At 49.7% G+C, this 23144-nt stretch overlaps 1 protein-coding gene across 3 annotated transcripts in view; it reads right to left on the bottom strand.

Annotated features, from left to right (window-relative positions):
• The window catches only part of pik3cd (phosphatidylinositol-4,5-bisphosphate 3-kinase, catalytic subunit delta), a 238423-nt gene that overhangs the window by 35398 nt on the left and 179881 nt on the right, over positions 1 to 23144 (bottom strand). For all 3 annotated transcript variants that reach the window (XM_072477912.1, XM_072477913.1, XM_072477914.1), the window contains 4 exons: positions 19444 to 19540; positions 15346 to 15476; positions 12945 to 12995; positions 11032 to 11199 (listed from right to left, as the gene is read on the bottom strand). In XM_072477912.1, the coding sequence (XP_072334013.1) occupies positions 11032 to 11199; positions 12945 to 12995; positions 15346 to 15476; positions 19444 to 19540 (447 nt within the window). The remainder of the gene's footprint in view (positions 1 to 11031; positions 11200 to 12944; positions 12996 to 15345; positions 15477 to 19443; positions 19541 to 23144) is intronic.

Below are 23144 nucleotides of genomic sequence, written 5' to 3' on the forward strand. Positions count from 1 at the left end.
CCTGTAGTGCCGGGCATGACCAAAACATATGGGTATGATTCGCTGGGCTTCTCGAGCACCTCGCACACCTATCCTCCACCCCAAAAAATTTACTGAGCCGTGTTCCAGTCATATGTGCCCTGTGTAATACCTTAAACTGAATCAGGCTTAGCCTGGCGCACGAGGACGACGAGTTTACCCTGTTTAGGGCATCTGCCCACATCCCCTCCTCAATCTCCTCCCCTAGCTCTTCTTCCCATTTCCCTTTTAGTTCGTCCATCATAGTCTCCCCTTCGTCTCTCATTTCCCTATATATATCCGACACCTTACCGTCCCCCACCCATTTCTTTGAGATGACTCTGTCCTGCACCTCTTGTGTCGGGAGCTGCGGGAATTCCCTCACCTGTTGCCTCTCAAAAGCCCTCAATTGCATGTACCTGAATGCATTCCCTTGGGGCAACCCATATTTCTCGGTCAGCGCTCCCAGACTCGCAAACTTCCCATCCACAAATAGATCTTTCAATTGCGTTATACCTGCTCTTTGCCACATTCCATATCCCCCATCCATTCCCCCCGGGGCAAACCTATGGTTGTTTCTTATCGGGGACCCCCCCAGTGCTCCGGTCTTTCCCCTATGTCGTCTCCACTGTCCCCAAATCTTCAGTGTAGCTACCACCACCGGACTCGTGGTATAGTTCCTTGGTGAGAACGGCAATGGGGCTGTCACCATAGCCTGCAGGCTGGTCCCCCTACAGGACGCCCTCTCTAATCTCTTCCACGCCGCTCCTTCCTCCTCTCCCATCCACTTACTCACCATTGAAATATTAGCGGCCCAATAATACTCACTTAGGCTCGGTAGTGCCAGCCCCCCCCTATCCCTACTACGCTTTAAGAATCCCTTCCTCACTCTCGGAGTCTTCCCGGCCCAAACAAAACCCATGATACTCTTTTCTATCCTTTTGAAAAAAGCCTTCGTGATCACCACCGGGAGACACTGAAACACAAAAAGGAATCTCGGGAGGACCACCATCTTAACCGCCTGCACCCTCCCTGCCATTGACAATGCTACCATATCCCATCTCTTGAAATCTTCCTCCATCTGTTCCACCAACCGCGTCAAATTTAGCCTGTGCAATGTGCCCCAATTCTTAGCTATCTGGATCCCCAGGTAACGAAAGTCTCTTGTTACCTTCCTCAACGGTAGGTCTTCTATTTCTCTACTCTGCTCCCCTGGATGCACCACAAACAGCTCACTCTTCCCCATGTTCAATTTATACCCTGAAAAATCCCCAAACTCCCCAAGTATCCGCATTATTTCTGGCATCCCCTCCGCTGGATCCGCCACATATAGTAGCAGATCATCCGCATATAAAGATACCCGGTGTTCTTCTCCTCCCCTAAGTATTCCCCTCCATCCCTTGGAACCTCTCAGCGCTATCGCCAGGGGCTCAATCGCCAGTGCAAACAGTAATGGGGACAGAGGACATCCCTGCCTTGTCCCTCTATGGAGCCGAAAATATGCCGATCCCCGTCCATTCGTGACCACACTCGCCACTGGGGCCCTATACAACAGCTGCACCCATCTAACATACCCCTCTCCGAACCTAAATCTCCTCAACACCTCCCACAGATAATCCCACTCCACTCTATCAAATGCTTTCTCGGCATCCATCGCCACTACTATCTCCGTTTCACCCTCTGGTGGGGCCATCATCATTACCCCTAACAACCTCCGTATGTTCGTGTTCAGCTGTCTCCCCTTCACAAACCCAGTTTGGTCCTCATGAACCACCCCCGGGACACATTCCTCTATTCTCATTGCCATTACCTTGGCCAAGACCTTGGCATCTACATTGAGGAGGGAGATTGGTCTGTAGGACCCGCATTGTAGCGGATCCTTTTCCTTCTTTAAAAGAAGCGATATCGTTGCTTCTGACATAGTCGGGGGCAGTTGTCCCCTTTCCTTTGCCTCGTTGAAGGTCCTCGTCAGTAGCGGGGCGAGCAAGTCCAAATATTTTCTGTAAAATTCAACTGGGAATCCGTCCGGTCCCGGGGCCTTTCCCGTCTGCATGTTCCTAATTCCTTTCACCACTTCCTCTACCGTGATCTGTGCTCCCAATCCCATCCTATCCTGCTCTTCCACCTTGGGAATTTCCAGCCGATCCAAAAACTCCATCATTCTCTCCCTCCCATCCGGGGGTTGAGCTTCATACAATTTTTTATAAAATGTCTTAAACACTTCATTCACTCTCTCCGCTCCCCGCTCCGTCTCTCCATCTTCGTCTCTCACCCCCCCTATTTCCCTCGCTGCTCCCCTTTTCCTCAATTGGTGTGCCAGCAATCTGCTCGCCTTCTCTCCATATTCATACTGTACACCCTGCGCCTTCCTCCATTGTGCCTCTGCAGTGCCTGTGGTCAGCAAGTCAAATTCCACATGCAGCCTTTGCCTTTCCCTATACAGTCCCTCCTCCGGTGCTTCCGCATACTGTCTGTCCACCCTCAAAAGTTCTTGCAACAACCGCTCCCGTTCCTTACTCTCCTGCTTCCCTTTATGTGTCCTTATTGATATCAGCTCCCCCCTAACCACCGCCTTCAACGCCTCCCAGACCACTCCCACCTGAACCTCCCCATTGTCATTGAGTTCCAAGTACTTTTCAATGCATCCCCTCACCCTTAAGCACACCCCCTCATCCGCCATTAGTCCCATGTCCATTCTCCAGGGTGGACGCCCTCTTGTTTCCTCCCCTATCTCCAAGTCTACCCAGTGTGGGGCATGATCCGAAATGGCTATAGCCGTATATTCCGTTCCCCTCACCCTCGGGATCAATGCCCTACCCAACACAAAAAAGTCTATGCGTGAATAGACTTTATGGACATAGGAGAAAAACGAGAACTCCTTACTCCTAGGTCTACTGAATCTCCACGGGTCCACCCCTCCCATCTGCTCCATAAAATCCTTGAGCACCTTGGCTGCTGCCAGCCTCCTACCAGTCCTGGACTTCGACCTATCCAGCCTTGGTTCCAACACCGTGTTAAAGTCTCCCCCCATTATCAGCTTTCCGGTCTCTAGGTCTGGGATGCGTCCTAGCATTCGCCTCATAAAATTGGCATCGTCCCAATTCGGGGCATACACGTTTACCAACACCACCATCTCTCCCTGTAATTTGCCACTCACCATCACGTATCTGCCCCCGTTATCCGCCACTATAGTCTTTGCCTCGAACATTACCCGCTTCCCCACTAATATAGCCACCCCCCTGTTTTTCGCATCCAGCCCCGAATGGAACACCTGCCCTACCCATCCTTTGCGCAACCTAACCTGATCTATCAGTTTCAGGTGCGTTTCCTGTAACATGACCACATCTGCTTTAAGTTTCTTAAGGTGTGCGAGTACTCGTGCCCTCTTTATCGGCCCGTTAAGCCCCCTCACGTTCCACGTGATCAGCCGAGTTGGGGGGTTTCCCACCCCCCCCCCTTGCCGGTTAGCCATCATCTTTTTCCAGCTTCTCGCCCAGTTCCCACGCGGCTGTATTTCTCCCAGACGGTGCCCCCCCGCCCATCCTTTCCCGTACCCACTCCCCCCTTTCCCCAGCAGCAGCAACCCAGTAATCCCCCCCCCCCCCGCTAGACCCCCCGCTAGCGTAATTACTCCCCCCATGTTGCTCCCAGAAGTCAGCAAACTCTGGCTGACCTCGGCTTCCCCCCGTGCTCACGGCTCGCCCCGTGCGGTGCCCCCTCCTTCCTGCTTCTCTATTCCCGCCATAATTATCATAGCGCGGGAACCAAGCCCGCGCCTCTCCCTCGGCCCCGCCTCCCATGGCCAACGCCCCATCTCCTCTCCCTCCCCACCTCCCCCCATCACCACCTGTGGGAGAAAGAAAAGTTACCATACCGCAGGATTAATCATACAATCCCTCTTCGCCCCCCCCCCCCACTCGTCCCACCACTTTGTCCAAACGTTCATTTTCGTAGTCCAATCATTCCAATTTTTCTTCTACAATAAAAGTCCACGCTTCATCCGCCGTCTCAAAGTAGTGGTGCCTCCCTTGATATGTGACCCACAGTCTTGCCGGTTGCAGCATTCCAAACTTTATCTTTTTTTTGTGAAGTACCGCTTTGGCCCGATTAAAGCTCGCCCTCCTTCTCGCCACCTCCGCACTCCAATCTTGATAGACGCGTATCACCGCGTTCTCCCATTTACTACACCGAGTTTTCTTTGCCCATCTAAGGACCATTTCTCTATCCTTAAAACGGAGAAATCTCACCACTATGGCTCTGGGAGCTTCTCCTGTTCTCGATCCTCGCACCATAACTCGGTATGCTCCCTCCACCTCCAACGGACCCGTCGGGGCCTCCACTCCCATTAACGAGTGCAGCATCGTGCTCACATATGCCCCGACGTCCGCCCCCTCCACACCTTCAGGAAGGCCAAGAATCCTCAAGTTGTTCCTCCTTGCGTTATTTTCCAGTGCCTCCAACCTCTCCACAGATCGTTTCTGGTGTGCCTCCTGTATCTCCGACTTCACCACCAGGCCCTGTATGTCGTTTTCATTCTCTGCTGCTTTCGCCTTCACGACCCGAAGCTCCTGCTCCTGGGTCTTTTGTTCCTCTTTCAGCCCTTCAATCGCCTGTAATATCGGGGCCAACAACTCTTTCTTCATTTCCTTTTTTATCTCCTCCACGCAGCGTTTCAAAAACTCTTGTTGTTCAGGGCCCCATATGAAACTGCCACCTTCCGACGCCATCTTGGTTTCTGCTTGCCTTCCTTGCCGTTGTTCCAAAGGATCCGCTGCAATCCGGCCACTTTCCTCTCCTTTTTCCATCCGTGTCCAGGGGGAACACCCTTCTGGTTTACCGCACGGTGTTTTCAGCCGTTAAAATTGCCGTTGGGGCTCCTATCAAGAGCCCAAAAGTCCGTTTCACAGGGAGCTGCCGAAACGTGCGACTCAGCTGGTCATCGCCGCACCCGGAAGTCTAGGGGCCTGTGCAGACTTGATGGGCAGAATGGCCTCCTTCTGCACTGTAAAGTCTAGGATTCTATATGAAATTATGGCCATTCGGCCCATTCCAGCTGTTCCAGCTGACAAGGCGTCATCCAGTCCAATCCCAGCTCTTGGCCTGCAGTCCTTTAGCTTGAGGAACTTCAAGTGCATATCCAAGTACTCTTTAAATGTTCCGAGGATTTCTGACTCTACCACCGTTTCAGGCAGTGAGTCCCAGATTCCCTGCCATATGCTACATGAAAAATATTCCCCTCAAAACCCTCCAAACCTCCCAATCCTTACCCTAAATTCATGTCCCCTGGTTATAGACCCTTCATCCAAGAGGAATTGTGCCTCCATATCCACTCTATTGAGATATCAAAGAATTTTATCCCCCATTTAGCTCTCCTCTCAACCTCCTCTGTTCCACAGAAAGCAACCCCAGCCTATCCAATCTTTCCTCATAACTAAAATTCTCCAGACCCGGCAACTCCCTCATAAATCTCCTCTGTATCCCCCTAGTGCGATCACATCTTTCCTCTAGTGCGGTGACCATAACCGCTTGCGTTGGTCCAGGTGAGCTCTAACCAGTGTGTTGTATAGTTCTGTACAGCCTCTGTGCTCTCACACTCTCTGCCAGTACCTCTGATCCACAGGTGAGAATGCTATCACTGACACCCCCCCCCCCACCCTCTGATATTGGTCATCTCCCCCTCATCAATTTACTCAGCAAATGAGCGAGCTAATTATCATTATCTTCCGGCCTTTGAGGGGAACTTCTAAATCACAAAGCAATCACTCCTGTCCTCCTGTGATTGCGGAAAGCACATTCTGGGAACACAGCCTATTACATAATGCACCTCACGAGAAGGCCGCAAATAACAACTGCCAATAGCTTGTGACTCAGAGGAAAATATGTCTGGGAAGGTTCAAAGTGAGACTGCTGGAGACAATTTGGAAACTGAGCCGTACCTCAGTCAGAGTTGCACAATTTTCCTGTTTTATTCTGGATCACACTCAACTCAACATTTACAGCCTGGATTTGCTCTGAAAACACCAGCAAAAAATTGTGTTTACAATGAATAGCTTCACATCCCTCTCAAGTCCACTCATCACTGATGGTTTCGAGGGGGGGGGGGGGGGGTGCCTAGATCCATCTGGAGACAAACTGCCTGAAGAGGTCACTTGACCAGGTGATTAAAAGGTTCAGTCTGCACAGAATTGATGCCCGAGAGCTCCACGGGTCTTGTCACTGTCCCACAGCCACGTTGCTGAGGATGGCTGGCGGCGTTACAGCTGATCTTTTCAGCTCGCACAGTCGCCAGACCCATCCTTGACCGCTGCTGAATGAACTGACCTTCCCTGAGGCAGAATTCGGGATCCGTGGGCCATTCAGGGGAGAGGAGGTGGGTGAGGGGAAATCTGCCAATGCCTTGTCTCCTTACCTAATGAGCCCTGCTACACTCAGAGATATTGGAGTCACTGTTGCTGTTATCTCCCTTTCTGGTAAGGTAACCGGACAATTATTATCCAGATCCTCGTGCCAAAACTGGTGTAGGAGAGCTGCTAATCCTGAGCCAGCATGATTCAGTGCTGAGATAATTGTGTTTCAAAAGAAAACCTCATGTCATAGGAAGTAACAGAGTACATGATGATACATAGCATGGATTTAGTAAGGGGAGGTCGTGCCTGACAAACCTGTTAGAGTTCTTTGAAGAGATAACAAATAGGTTAGACCAAGGAGAGCCAATGGATGTTATCTATCTTGACTTCCAAAAGGCCATTGATAAGGTGCATCACGGGAGACTGCTGAGTAAAATAAGGGCCCATGGTATTCGAGGCAAGGTACTAACATGGATTGACGATTGGCTGTCAGGCAGAAGGCAGAGAGTTGGGACAAAAAGTTCTTTTTCGGAATGGCAACCGGTGACGAGTGGTGTCCCGCAGAGTTCAGTGTTGGGGCCACAGCTGTTCTCTTTATATATTAACGATCTAGATGACGGGACTGGGGGCATTCTGGCTAAGTTTGCCGATGATACAAAGATAGGTGGAAGGGCAGGTAGTATGGAGGAGGTGGGGAGGCTGCAGAAAGTTTTAGACAGTTTAGGAGAGCGGCCCAAGAAATGGCTGATGAAATTCAACGTGGGAAAGTGCGAGGTCTTGCACTTTGGAAAAAAGAATAGAGGCATGGACTATTTTCTAAACGGTGACAAAATTCATAATGCTGAAGTGCAAAGGGACTTGGGAGTCCTAGTCCAGGATTCTCTAAAGGTAAACTTGCAGGTTGAGTCCGTAATTACTGTGAGCAATTTTGGGCCCCACACCTCAGGAAGGACATACTGGCACTGGAGCGGGTCCAGCGGAGATTCACACGGGTGATCCCAGGAATGGTAGGCCTAACATTCGATGAACGTCTGAGGATCCTGGGATTATATTCATTGGAGTTTAGGAGGTTGAGGGGAGATCTAATAGAAACTTACAAAATAATGAATTGCTTAGATAGGGTGGACGTAGGGAAGTTGTTTCCATTAGCAGGAGAGACTAGGACCCGGGGGCACAGCCTTAGAATAAAAGGGAGTCACTTTAGAACAGAGATGAGGAGAAATTTCTTCAGCCAGAGAGTGGTGGGTCTGTGGAATTCATTGCCACAGAGGGCGGTGGAGGCTGGGACGTTGAGTGTCTTTAAGACAGAAGTTGATAAATTCTTGATTTCTCGAGGAATTAAGGGCTATGGAGAGAGAGCGGGTAAATGGAGTTGAAATCAGCCATGATTGAATGGTGGAGTGGACTCGATGGGCCGAATGGCCTTACTTCCGCTCCTATGTCTTATGGTCTTATAAATCAATGATGATATGTGGATTAGTTAATGTCCTGCCCCTAACTGAACACAGTGCTGAAGTACGTTATGCTGGCCGTCTGCCCAAGCAGCTCTCTCTCTCCCGAACAGATTCTGGGCCAGAAAGCCAGTGGGGGAAATCTGACCCAGCTCCACATTCCCAGCACCACATGGTCTGGACTGAGGATTGGCTGATCTAGGCCGCATTGCACCCGCACTTTCCAGGAACTAGGATGAGGAATTAAAGCTGCTAATTATGCCACCTCATCGAGGGCTGTCTCTCCATTCGCAAAACATCCTCCAGCGACTAGTCGGCAGTACGCTCTACATTAAACAGGCTGCCTTCGAATGCAGAAGGTGAAAGTGTCACAATCCTGTTCCTGCAATTCCTCCTTCATTTCCATCTTCTTCCTTTCTTGGATAAGCTGGACTCCCCTTCCCAGGAAATACCCAGACGGGTCCACCTGGTTACTTGGGGCCGTTTGCTACATCTTCCGGCTGGTCGCACTGGATAAAGCCCCCCCCCTCCCCCCACCCCCGCCCCTTCCCCAGGGTGTTTGTCTGTCACCCCCACAACTGCTAGATGTGGAGCCCCCCCCCCCCACACCCCCACCACCACCACTGAGGTCCCTTTATCTGCCCATGTCTCACGCTTCAGATGTAAACACATTTCCTGAAAGTGATCTGTGCATGTTTCTCTTTCAATTGAGAATTAATGCAAATGGCACGGTAGCATTGTGGATAGCACAATTGCTTCACAGCTCCAGGGTCCCAGGTTCGATTCCGGCTTGGGTCACTGTCTGTGCTGAGTCTGCACATCCTCCCCGTGTCTACGTGGGTTTCCTACGGGTGCTCCGGTTTCCTCCCACAGTCCAAATAATATGCAGGTTAGGTGGATTGGCCATGCTCAATTGCCCTGAGTGTGCAAAATTGCCCTCAGTGTTGGGTGGGGTTACTGGGTTATGGGGATAGGGTGGAGGTGTTGACCTTGGGTAGGGTGCTCTTTCCAAGAGCCGGTGCAGACTCGATGGGCCGAACGGCCTCCTTCCGCGCTGTAAATTCTATGAAACTGCATCGTATCTGCAGGGATTTCGTTAAACAAGCCCTTTAGTCAAAGATAAGACATTTGAGCGTACAACGTCCAATCATCAACATTTCCATTCTTCTCTGTGTACTCTCTCCGCAGGAATGGACTAATTTCAAATGGCTGGTGAAGGTTAGAACCACCCAGGATTGTAACCACACTTTCATGTTAAACACTAGAACCTATTTCCTCATTCCTTTTTATTGTTGCTCATCCCGGTTAAAGCCTCAATGACATGTTTTGGAACTGGTATCACTGGACAAGTGGTGGTAGGGTCCCTTCCCACGGGGAGTTGAGCTTTTAGGGCAGAATATTCTGGGACCAGCTCGCAACTGCCCTTATCTAAGGAAGGATGTTCTTGCTCGAGAGGGAGTGCAGCGAAGGTTTACCAGACTGATTCCTGGGATGGCGGGACTGACGTACGAGGAGAGATTGAATCGGTTAGGATTGTATTCGCTGGAGTTCAGAAGGATATGGGGGGGATCTCATAGAAACCTATAAAATTCTAACAGGACTGGACAGGGTAGATGCAGGAATGATGTTGCCGATGGTGGGTGTGTCCAGAACCAGGGGTCACAGTCTGAGGATACGGGATAGACCATTTAGGACAGAGATGAGGAGAAATCTCCTCACCCAGAGAGTGGTCGGCCTGTGGAATTCGTTACCACAGGAAGTAGTTGAGGCCAAAACATTGTGGGGGCGATTCTCCGATATTGAGGCCAAGTGTTCGCGCTGTCGTGAACGCCGTTCAGTTTCACGACGGCGCAAACAAGGCCCGGATACGACCTATTCTGGCCCCCACAGGGGGCCAGCACGGCGCTGGAGCGGTTCACGCTGCTCCAGTGTCCTTATGCGTCGCCAAATGGGTGCCGCGCCAACCTGCGCATGCGTGGGGAACGTCTTACACACGCCGGCCCCTCACCAACATGGAGCCGGTATTCTGGGGCCGCGAACGGAAGGAGGTAGGCCCGGGGGGGGGGGGGGGGGGCGGCGGCCCGCCGATCGGTGGACCCCGATCGCGGGCCAGACCCCATCGGAGGCCACCCCGGTGAAGGAACCCCCCCCCCCCAGCGTTCCTGCAGAGTTCCCGCCGGCAGCGACCAGGGGTGGACGGCGCCGGCGGGAACCTTTTGTGTCGTAGCGGCCGCTCGGCCCATCCGGCCGGTGAATCGCCGGTTCTCCGAGCGGCCCGGTGCGAATCGCGTGCCGCTTGTTTCCGGGGGGTGGGAGAATCACGTGCGGGGGTCGGGGCGGTGTGGTGCGATTCGGCCGGGGGGTGGGGGGGGAGAATAACGCCCTGTATGTTTTCAAGAAGCAGTTAGATATAACACTTAGGGTGAAGGGGATCAAGGGATATGGGGGGAAGGAGGGATTAGGCTATTGAGTTGGATGATCAGCCATGATCGTGATGAATAGCGGAGAGGGCTCGAAGGGCCGAATGGCCCCTTCCTGCTCCTATTTTCTATGTTTCTAACTGTCCAGATTTCTTTAATTCGTACCATAACCACTCGAGCACATTGCCCAAATCCCACAGATCCATTCCGATTGGAATCACCATCAAAAACGGATGGCTGGCTTTGCAGTGATGCACAGAGCCCGAACTCCGAGAAGATGTGAACACAACGACACACACACCCGCCCCCGGGGGCTTGTTTTAATCGCTGATGGAAGGACGATCTAAGTGGGCCGTTGATGCTGGTGTGGGGCCATCTCCGGAGGTGGATTCAACAAATCAACTAATCCCGAACACAACACACATTCAGCTGTCCTTTATCAAGCCCAGCAGATTTCGACAGGAAAAACATGTGCAAAAGTACAGAGCAGCCATGGTGAAATGTGATTTAAAATGTCCTTATACTGGAATATGAAGGAGCTCCTGTCTATATGTCCCATTGGCTAATCAAATTGGGCGATAGTAACGATGCGCAGTGAATACATTCTCATCAAACCCCCTTCTGCAGTATTTTAATACAGGCACCACACTATCTGAAGTAAAAACGAGCAGTTTTATAGAAAAGTAGCAAAGTCATTTTGCAGACACATGTCACAATACAACACAGTTTCAACCCTAAACGACCGGCATGTGGACCTGCGCGACCTGGAAACCTTGCGCCCCTTCAGTAAGAGGCTTCCTCATCGCCACTTCTCACCTGAGCAACATCCTCATGCTTGTTCCATTTTGTTACAGACAGCAGCTTAGCGAGGGCATCGGGGAAATGGTCACGAACTTCATATCTTAGTTGCCAAACGAGATCCTTCTCATCCTCAAAGAATTCCGTGCATGCCTTGCGTTCCATAATTTCCTTCAACTGCTGATGCTGTTTCAGAGAAAACGATTACATACATTTCTCAACAAGACCATTCCCGTTTACTCCTTTCAAAAGATTATCAATTTGAGTGTCCTAATGTACTCATAGTGTAACAGGCGGCAGGGTGGTGCAGTGGTAAGCACTGGAACTACGGCGCTGAGGACCCGGGTTCGATCCCGGCTCTGGGTCACTGTCCGTGTGGGATTTGCACATTCTCCCCGTGTTTGTGTGGGTTTCGCCCCCACAACCCAAAGATGTGCAGGGTAGGTGGATTGACCACGTTAAATTGCCCCTTAATTGGAAAATAAAAATTAAAAATATATTTATATTTGTAGTGTTGTTGGATTCAACTAAAACCTTCAGGAAAGGCCTTGTGAAAAGCCTTTTAATTTCCAAGAATCCGTTGTTCAAGTGCTGAGGTTGCCATGAACAATGACAAGGAGGCTACAACAAAGCAGTTACAGTTTAGCTCAGTGGGCTAGACTGCTGGTTCGTGAAGCAGAGAAAACTCAATTCCCGCACCGGCTGAGGTTATTCGTGAAGGCCCCGCCTTCCTAACCTTGCCCCTCGCCTGAGGTGTGGTGACCCTCAGGTTAAATTACCACCAGTCAGCTCACCCCCCTCAAAGGGGAGAGCAGCCTGTGGTCATCTGGGACCCTGGTGACTTTACTTACTTCACATTCAATAACATGGCATTTAATTAATTTCAGCTCCTGTGGAGCTCTAGTCTGGGAATAGAGGACAAGGAGGGGGAAAGACTGGTTAGTGACGTCTGAGTCAAGCTGCAACTTAATGGGACTGGTACTGGATATATAGCTACAGAAACATTCTGCTGCTTCCAGTTCATGTCACCAGTAACTAGCTCAATCGCAGGAGAGTTCTGGTGTCCTTATTGTGGTAACGCCACTGGAGAGAAACCCATAATATATGTGCTACCGGGAGTAACAAGCACAGGTAATGAATTGGGGAAACAGCTCACTGGAATAACACATGGGGCGGGATTCTCCCCTACCCGGTGGGGCGGGGGGTAATGGAAAGGCGGGAACCACTCCAGCGTCGGGCCGCCCCAAAGGTGTGGATTTTTCCGCACCTTTAGGGGCCAAGCCCTCACCTTGAGGGGCTGGGCCCGCGCCAGAGCGGTTTCCGCTGCACCGGCTGGTGGGAAAGGCCTTTGGCGCCACGCCAGCCGGGGCCGAAAGGTCTACGCCGGGCGATGCGGGTCGGTGCATGCGCGGGAGCGTCAGCGGCTGCTGACGTCATTCCCGCGCATGCGCAGGGGAGGGGGTCTCTTCCGCCTCTGCCATAGTGAAGACCATGGCGAAGACGTAAGAAAGAGTGCCCCCACGGCACAGGCCCGCCCGCGGATTGGTGGGCCCCGATCGCGGGCCAGGCCACCGTGGGGGCACCCCCCGCGGCCAGATCACCCCGCGCCACCCCCCCCCCCCCCATGGAGCCTGCCCGCGCCGCCTTGTCCCGCCGTTCAAAAGGTGGTTTAATCCACGCTGGCGGGACAGGCATTCCAGCAGCGGGACTTCGGGCCATCGCGGCCCGGAGAATCGGCGGGGGTGGGCCCGCCGACCGGCGTGGCGCGATTCCCGCCCCCGCCGAATCTCTGGTGGCGCAGAGACTTTGGGACACGGCGGGGGCGGGATTCACGCCAGCCCCCGGCGATTCTCCAACCCGGCGAGGGGTCGGAGAATCACGCCCATGTTCCTGGACATTAGCACATTCTCCATACATTCCTGGAGATTTACCTCAGCTTGTGACGCTCTCACACAATCTCCATTCTTCCCCAACTCAAGAATCTAAGGGAGAGGACAATAGATGAGAAAATTTATGTCTTATAAAATAAAACTTTACAGTCAAATGACAAGACAATGTAATATGTTTTTGCTAATCCATAAATATTGCTAATTCGGTTTAGACATTATGGGCTACTTGATAAGTCAATAGGTCAGACATAGAGAGCACTGCCTGATCTATAAGTCAGGTGATCTCAGCCAGAAGTAGCGATGTAAAATCTACTGACAGATTGTCCGGATTGGGTTGGGGAAGTGATATCCACCAACGTTCCTGCATCGCCGGGTTATTCAGTGACTGGGATTTGGGAGCCTCTTATGGATCGGGCTGGATTGTGATGCACTCCGCTGTTGAACTGTTGAGTCTCGGTGCCTAGACTCACATGTGGCAGATGGTCACTTGGGTGAAAGAGGCCCATAAGAAATAGGAGCATTTGTGGACCACTCGGCCCTTTGAGCCATTCAGGATGCATCACGGCTGATCCTGAGCTTTGACACTATTTCTCCGAGGGACCAAACGTCTGCCAATTCCTGCCTTAAATCGGCTCAACCATGGAGCGTCCACAACCCTCAGGGGAGGGGGAGGCATCCACAATCCTCGGGGGGGAAGGTGGTGGATAGTGGAGGTGAATCTAGTGAACACTGAGGGTTCTTGGTGGGACTGACCGCTGTACAAATCAGAACGTTGAGATTCTGGGCGGGAGTGTTGGCGGCGCGAACGAGGACAGTGGGTGAGGGGGTTGAACTGAACCTTTTGGTGGTGATGTTTGGCATATCGGAGAGGCCGGGACTGATGGAAGGGAGGAAGGCCGACGTTACGGCCTTCGCCTCTCTTGATTGCCTGCGAAGGATTCTGTTGGAGTGAAGTAGCAGGAATAGCCAGAATGGAGTTTGCTTAAACATTGCCTCGTATCAGTGAAACAATCAAACGATTAAAAACACCAGAAGTAGAATCAATTCTGCATTCTTCCACTGCCCAGATTTTAAATCCACTCTTTCCTATTTCTCTTCAGGCAAACTCTTCAATCCCCAGACAGGATCATCAGCTGGCAAACTTTTACCTGATCCCCACCCCACAGTAAATAGTCCAAGTGTTGTGTGCAAATCGTCTCGATCAATGGACTACGATTATAGGGAGAACTTTAAAAAAATATTTTTTTTTTTTTTACAGGATGTGGGCTTTGCTGGTTAGGTCAGCATTTATTTCCCATCTCTAATTGCGCTTGAGAAGGGGGTGCGTGAGCCGCCTTCTTGGACCACCACAGTCCCTGAGGTGTAGGTACATCCACAGTGCTGTTAGGGAGAGAGTTCCAGGATTTTGACCCAGCGACAGTGAAGGAACGGCTGATATATTTCCAAGTCAGGGTGGTGAGTGTTTGGAGGGGAACCTCCAGGTGGTGGGGTTCCCAAGTATCTGCTGCTCTTGTCCTTCTAGATGGTAATGGCCATAGGTTTGTAAGGTGCTGCCTAAGGAGTTCCAGCATTGGTGAGTTCCTGCCTTGCACCTTGTAGATGGTTCATACGGCTGCTTCTGCGTATAGGTGGTGGAGGGATTGAATGTTTGTGGAAGGACTGCCAGTGAAGAGGGCTGCTTTGTCCTGGATAGTGTTGAGCTTTGTGAGTATTGATAGAGCTGCACTTATCCAGGCAAGTGGAGAGTATTCCATTACACTCCTGAATTGAGCCTTGTAGGTGGTGGACAGACTTTGGAGAGTCAGGAGGTGAGTTGCTTGTCACAGGACTCCCAGCCTCTGACCTGCTCTTGTAGCCACAGTATTTATATGGCTTGTCCAGTTCAGTTTCTGATCAATGGTAACCCCCAGGATGTTGATAGTGGGGGATTTAGTGATGGTGATTTAGTGATGGTAATGCCATTGAATGTCAAGGGGCGGTGGTTAGATCCTCTCTTATTGAGATAGTCATTGCCTGGCACTTGTGTGACGTGAATTTTTCTTGCCACGTGTCGTCAACCCAAGCCTGGTTATTGTCCAGATCTTGCTGCATTTGCACGTAGACTGCTTCAGAGTATGAAGAATTGTGAATGGTGCTGAACATTGTGTAATCATCAGTGAACATCTTCACGTCTGACCTTAGCTTGGAAGGACGATCATTGATGAAGCAGCTGAAGATGATTGGGACAAGGACACTAACCTGAGGAACGCCTGCAGTGATGCCCTGGGAGATGCCTGACCTCCAACAACCACAACCAACTTCCTTCCTGATAGTTATGACTCTAACCAGTGGAGAGTTTTCTCCCTGAGTGCTTTGCTTTTAATTATATCTTCCACTGCCAGTCTTGCGGAGTGAAACACCTTCATATATAATCAACCACTCCCAGGTCTAACCCTGCACCTACCTTTTCAAAGGATGGGTAGTAGATGGGGTGGGATACGACGCTGTGGAAATGGATATGTAAGGCTGCAGAGCTGTCAGTATTTGGGTTGCTCTGCACAGTCCCCATTGGGTTTAGCAGTTCTCCCTTTTCATCTGTGAAGCAGACAGAATGAGCACCGTTAGAAAGTCTGAAACCCAATTTAATCATTTATTGAAATAATAGTGTTTTCGTTCCCTCCTATCCTTCCTTCCATATTTTAATGATTAAAGAACTGTAATAGTTGGAGGCGTGTCACTTCTCTGACGCAAGTGCTGGTTCATCAGTGAATGGCAATGAGATTTCTAAGCAATGATCAACGTCTTTCCTTATCCAGGACGGCAAGTTCCATATTCCAAGAATATTTGAAATTTATCTGCTCAGATTCCCCCAACATTCCATGAATACACATCTTGGCCCCTCTTAAAGGCACAAGGAATTAAATATGTTGGCCCGGACCGCAAGTCATTGCGAAAGAACAACTGTCAACATTAGCAGTCACTGCTCCTTTGGAACGAGGAGCAGCTTTTGAAGTCTGCCTGTGTACAATGGAGGTGGGGAGGCTGCAGAAAGATTTAGACAGTTTAGGAGAGTGGTCCAAGAATTGGCTGATGAAATTCAACGTGGGCAAGTGCGAGGTCTTGCACTTTGGAAAAAAGAATACAGGCATGGACTATTTTCTAAACGGTGACAAAATTCATATTGCTGAAGTGCAAAGGGACTTGGAAGTCCTAGTCCAGGATTCTCTAAAGGTAAACTTGCAGGTTGAGTCCGTAATTAAGAAAGCAAATGCAATGTTGTCATTTATCTCAAGAGGCTTGGAATATAAAAGCAGGGATGTACTTCTGAAGCTTTATAAAGCATTAGTTAGGCCCCATTTAGAATACTGTGAGCAATTTTGGGTCCCACACCTCAGGAAGGACATACTGGCACTGGAGCGGGTCCAGCGGAGATTCACATGGATGATCCCAGGAATGATAGGCCTAACATACGATGAACGTCTGAGGATCCTGGGATTATATTCATTGGAGTTTAGGAGGTTGAGGGGAGATCTAATAGAAACTTACAAGATAATGAATGGCTTAGATAGGGTGGACGTAGGGAAGTTGTTTCCATTAGCAGGGGAGACTAGGACCCGGGGGCACAGCCTTAGAATAAAAGAGAGTCACTTTAGGACAGAGATGAGGAGAAATTTCTTCAGCCAGAGAGTGGTGGGTCTGTGGAATTCATTGCCACAGGGGGCGGTGGAGGCCGGGATGTTGAGTGTCTTTAAGACAGAAGTTGATAAATTCTTGATTTCTCGAGGAATTAAGGGCTATGGAGAGAGAGCGGGTAAATGGAGTTGAAATCAGCCATGATTGAATGGTGGAGTGGACTCGATGGGCCGAATGGCCTTACATCCGCTCCTATGTCTTATGGTCTTAAGTTGCTATTAGTAATTCTATGCTTCTCCACAAGGTGTGCTGTTGAAGCCCATCTAGCCTCTAATCAATTAGAAATCACTGAACTGACAAGAATGTGTCCTTTGATGTTAATAGTCTCACTGTAAAATCCCGTGAAAAGGTTACACTTTGTTGAGTGAGGTCTAATTGGGTTTTTGGGAGCATTTTACATTCATAATTATTGATGAACAACCTCACTGTCCCTGAAAATCCAGCTTTATATTTAGGGAATGCCAATGATAATGAAAAAATCCAAATATTTTAATTTTAAGATTTTTTAAAATAAAATTTCTTCTTCCTTAGTCTAATGTTCATGTCCAAATCATTTATTTCACCCTCAGAAAAATTATATTAAAAAGTGAAGGACATCAGGATATTTAACTTCCTGCTTTGCTGTCTGTGAGAATGCCTCAATATGATTGGGAGCTTACCCTGCTTGGCAACATCATTGCTGATGGAAGTCATGAGATTACCCTGACTTGCTGTCAGATTCAAACTAACATTGGGAAAGGGGAAATACACGCCACCGAGATCATTGGATCTTGTGGGAAACTTTCTTCAAAGTCAGTGGCGAGTGCCATCAGTTTACTGCTGACTACGACAATTGGACTAATGGGCAGTGAAGCAAACCTGGCAACGGCGAATCAGCAACCTGGTTTATACATTCGTGGAAATGAGATTGAAACAGGCTACTGCGTGAATTAGTTTATACCCTGGGATGATAAAAGAGTAGTTGGGATTAGTTTTGCGATGGTTTGGACTACTCAATTACAGGGTCAAAAGACCATAGGCTGGATTTAATGCTTTTGGGAGGCCTCAGTGGGGGAGGGGGGGGAATGTAAATATAAAATACAGCAAGTGGTCTTCACACCCATCCAGCTCCCTGCCTGGTCCAACCCAGTTGGAATCCTTTGGAGAACGGGAGAGGCATTGAACATGCCGCCAACTCTTGGGCTTATTCAGGCTCTTAAGTGGCCAATTAATGGTCACTTAAGGGCCTCATTGGCTCCCCTGACAATATTTTACCCATGGTGGGGGATTGGTCCATGCCTTGTGGTACGCCCCAATAGCTTTAGCTGCATGATCTGGTGTTTGGCAAGGTGGGGGTGGGAACCTTCCTCTGGATGCCATGGTCCAGCTAGAGGCACCCATCCAAAGCTTATCCTCCCTTTAACATTCCGTCCTCCCCTCTTGAACCCAACAACCCACCTCCCTCAACAAGACCCCCTGCCCCCCCGACTCTGGGCTTAGCTAGGCTCCTCAGTGCAGTGGGGTAGCCTGTAGTCCCAGCAATGCCCCCCCCCCCTCCCCCTCCCAACTGGCGCTGCTGGGACTACAGAGCTGATGACCACCTGATTGACTGACACCTCTCTGAGGCAGGCTTTCCCGCGAGAAATTCCCTTGGCATAATTAACATTGTCAGCCGTCAAGATCGTGGGCGGGGTACACCCACCCCCACCCCTCGGTTGTTTAGCTGGGGGAGGTGCAGGGGCAACAATACTCTGTCATAATCAGCCCCTACTTTCGCTAAACCAAAATCATTACTTTAAGAAGCTTGAGAATCTAAAGAACTTTGATTTCCATGAATCCAAGTTCACCCAGTTTGTGCACGGCATAAATTTATAGTAAAAGGTTTGAAATGCATTTCCCCACCCACACTGCACATAATGAGTAATATATTATGAGTAATATTAAAATTTAAAAAAATCTTTGAATGAATACTCTCCAGACTGTTTGATTTTCATCCTTCCGGATTGCCAACTCTAACATCTCCCTGTTATTGTACCTAATTGTTTCTTAAAGACTCTGGTTTCCTGGCCTCAATCACCCCTGCTAGCAACCTTTCCCAGCTGTTAAGCACATCCCATGTGGAAAAATGCTTCCTGATGTCTGTCCTAAATTTGCCTTTTAAAACTCTGGCTCCATGCCCTGTTGGCCTGTTGCCATTGTGCCTCCGAAAGAATTGTTTTGAGGTTTATGGTCTCATATTAAGTGCATTAACTCTCTCGGAGATCTCCTCCAAGCTGTCTCTCGCAGGTCAGAGAGCCCCAAGCTATCAAGCTGATCCGCGAAGGCCCTTCCCTCCCTCGAGCACAGACCGGCCTTGTTGCCCCGCTCTCTCGCACCGAGAGAGCCTGCTTGGCCCCATTTTCCCATGCTGGTGTGTGTGTGCAGTAAGGGAGGTCCGACTTGTGGTTTAGGATCAAGACTGAGTTTAAAGTATTTTCACTTTCTTTGCTGCTGCTTTGAATTTAGAACAAATTAAGTCTTGTTTTATTGCACTGAATATATGTGAGACTTTGCTATTGGCAGTCTGGCTCTCTTTCTAAACCAATGGCCTAGGATTTCTGTAGAGTTATCCATTTAACTTACACTGGTCTCATCTGACAGTATCCAAAAGCCAGTTTGTCTTCTTGTGTTTCACATGTGTACAGTTAAGGATGTTGATTTAATTCTTGCTGTGAATATTGCTTAAGGCAGAGGATAGAAGGGAGGGGCACTCAATCACCAATTGGCCTTTATGATATTTGGCTGAGGGAACTCTTGATTAAAGCAGCACGATAATGGCCTCCTCTTGGGAGCTGAAGGAGGCAGCGTTGGCTATTCCTTGACTGAAAACCAGAGCAGATTTATGTCTTACCAGGTACTGATGGCCAGGTGTACAACCATGTGTTACCAGTCTTCAGCTGGTCCTTGTAATCGAATACCATGGTGTTTACCCAAGCGATTGGGCAGTCCTGGAAAGGAATCAGAAACAATGAAACGGGACTGACTGAAAGTGGTCAGATATATTTCTTAAATTAATTAATACTAGTCAGACGGAGATGCAGTTTATTCAGTCAGGCTTCATCTCAAGTGTCCTGGCCAATATTTATCCCTCAATCGACATCACAAACTAAGCTAGCCGTTCATTATCACATTGTAGTTTGTGGGAGTTTGCTGTGCACAAATTGGCTGCCTAGTTCCCTTCAGGACAACAGACACTACGGGTGGGACGTACTATCCACCCCGCCGCATGTTGTTCGGCGGGGAGGCGGACCTCCAGCGGGATTTCCCGTTGACCGCATCCCTCGCCGTCGGGAAACCCTTGCGCCGGTGTGGGACCTCAATTTCCCATCGACGCAAACTGCCGGAAAATCCCGGCCCTACATTTCAGAAGTAATTTATTGGCTATAAAGTGTTTTAAGACATTGAGTAATTCTTTCCTTTTTATTTATTACCGACCCTTGATTGCCCCGAGAAGGTGGTCACTCCACTATGAATATTGGCCGTGAATGGAACAGTGAGTTCATTTGCTCCTTTTAGTTTGTCCCTTTTCGTTTTAACACCTCTTGTTTTAAAGGCAAAAGGTGCCACAAAGCCAGACCGTGCTCATCAACCGCCTGGCTTGTCAATGTGTCTTTGTTGTAATCACTGGAAGCCATGTTAGAATGTTATTGGGTGATTTGCTCTCCCACTGCTGATGGGGAAACATCTCTGTTCAGTTCTGGACTTACTCTTCCCCTCTACCCTGGCACTATGCTCATGCCTGGAACTCGGCAACTGAAGACTAACCCCAGCACGGCTGACTGAACTACAAAGCGTCAAATGTCAATGGGCGGTATAGCCTTAATGTAGGCCCCATTTTAGAAGTGGTCATCTCCTGGCTGAGGCACGGCCTTGTTACTTGGATAGCACCTTCCAAACCCTCTACTGACTGGAAGGGAAAGGAGTGCTGCCGCACAGGAACACGAACACCAGCCCGTTCTCCTCCAGGAGTTATACGTGGGAAAGCCACAACATTGACCCCCATCGCTAAAAAGGTCAGTTGATAGCGGCAGGGGCACCAGTGAGGCAGTACGGTTGCACCAGAGGCCTCAGATTGGTGACACGCCCACACACACTTTCTCCAGAACTTTTACTTCCCCATTCTTGCTGCTCGTCCAGAATGGAGTTCTCAGAAGTTCATGACTTGGCAACCCGGCAACGTTATTCAAGAGATTTTCATTTGGAAAACAGTTTCAAACAGATGGAAGTTGATGTTAAGCGGGTGGTAATAAAAAAATTGTTTTTCATTCAATCATATCTGCATGACAAAATGGGTGTGATCAGTTTGTGCTGACCAGATGACTGATGATCCCAGGCAGCCGCAGTCTTTGTGAATATGTTTCTATCTATGTATATGTGTCTATGTTTGCATGTCGGTATTTACATATACACGCAAGAATGTCAGGTGCCCAGCAATGCCATAATGACCAGGTTTTTTGCGATGTTGACTGAGAGATAAATAGTGGCCAGGAAATCAGGGATATCTTGCCTGTTTCTTAGAATCATAGAATCAGAGATTTTACAGTGCAGAAGGAGGCCATTCGGACCGTCGAGTCGGCACTGGCCCTTGTAAAGAGCACCCTGCCCATGCCCACAGCTCCAGTCTATTCCTACACCTCCACCCTATCCCCGTAACCCCACCTAACCTTTGTTGGACACTAAGGGGCAATTTATCATGGTCAATCCACCTAACCCGCACATCTTTGGACTGTGGGAGGAAACCGGAGCACCCGGAGGAAACCCGCGCACACACGGGGAGAACGTGCAGACTCCACAAAGACAGTGACCCAAGCTGGAATCAAACCTGGGACACTGGAGCTGTGAAGCCACTGTGCTAACCACTGTGCTACCATGCTTTTAAATAGTGTCATAGGACCTTCTGTGTGCACCTGAGAGAGCAGATAGAAGCATTGGTTTAAAGACTCATCGAAAGATGACACCTCCGACGGTGCAGCACTCCCTCAGCACGACACTGGAACGCCAGCCTGGTCTCCGTGCTCAGTTCCTGGAATAGGAATTGAACCCATAATATTCTGACCCTGAGGTACTCCGGGATCCTGGGCAGAGCACAACTACTGTACATCGCTGTTGAGCTTCGGAATAAACTACCTTTGATGGTCGTCCTCGATGTCGGTGATTTGAGGAACTCACAACAGAACTCAATGACCAAGCTTCCCGCCATCTTTCCTCATGCAGCCGAAAGTTCCATTCTGTTTGATGACACTGCTGTGAAGTGCTGCAGTATGTTTATCACACCACAAAAATATAAGTTTGTTATGGGGTGCGCAAACTCCAATCCTGTCTCAGTTTTTTCCCCATAAATTTAGAGTACCCAATTATTTTCTTTTCCAATTAAGGGGCAATTTAGCGTGACCCATCCAACTAACCTGCACATCTTTGGGTTGTTGGGGTGAAGACACGGGGAGAATGTGCAAACTCCACACGGACAGTGTCCCAGGGCCGGGAGTCGAACCCAGGTCCTCAGCGCCGTAGGCAGCAATGCTAACCACTGTGCCACCGTGCTGCCCCATCCTGTCTCAGTTTTGACTACAGAACCAAACCGATTGGTAATGAAATGTTCACTAATACTCATGAGTAAAAATACACTACCTACAGTACTTCTTCTTTGGCGATCACTGGCTAATGAGTATGATTGTCCACATTATGTGGAATGTGGAATGTGGAAACTCCACATTACCGGTCATGGGTTCTGTAGGTCCTTGCGTGGCTGATGAACCCGATCCTAGAGTCGTATCTTTGACGGCACACTTGGCAGGTATTTCTGGGAGCCAGGATCGGTCCTTGGACTCTGGATCGCTGGTATTCCTTTCTCCGGCTCCTTTTCCAGGTCTCCTCTTGCAGCTGGGTGTCCTTGAAGAACTGTGTCCCTTCCATCAGGAGGTTTGGGCAGCACGGTAGCACAAGTGGCTAGCACTGTTGGTTCACTGCGCCAGGGACCCAGGTTCGATTCCTCGCTGGGTCATTGTCTATGCGGAGTCTGCACGTTCTCCCCATGTCTGCGTGGGTTTCCTCCGGGTGCTCCGGTTTCCTCCCACAGTCTAAAGGCGTGCAGGTTACGGGGATTGGCAGTACTAAATTGCCCTTAGTGTCCAAAAAGGTTAGGAAGGGTTATTGGGTTACCGGTTACGGGGATAGGATGGAAGTGTGGGCTTAAGTGGGTCGGTGCAGACTCGATGGGCCGAATGGCCTCCTTCTGCACTATATGGTCTATGTCTATGTTCCTCCAAGTAGGTCTCTTCTGAGCAAGGGTCTCACAGGCATTGACATCGATGTCGCCTTTCTTGTGGTTAAGCCTTCAGGGTGTCTTTGAAGCCTTTCATTGTCCTCCTCTTGTTCGGAATTATTGTTAACTTATTTTCATGAGCTTCTGTTCACAAACAGAGTTGGATTTGAATACAAGGTCGTGCATTTCCCAAGGTGAAATGCGGAACCACACATTGCGCCTGCCTTTGCCTTTTTAGCACTGGGCTCATTTATCCCAACACGACTTGAAAGGGCAGCACGGTAGCATTG

Source organism: Scyliorhinus torazame, chromosome 16 (assembly GCF_047496885.1).
Source record: "Scyliorhinus torazame isolate Kashiwa2021f chromosome 16, sScyTor2.1, whole genome shotgun sequence".
Taxonomy (NCBI): Eukaryota; Metazoa; Chordata; class Chondrichthyes; order Carcharhiniformes; family Scyliorhinidae; genus Scyliorhinus; species Scyliorhinus torazame.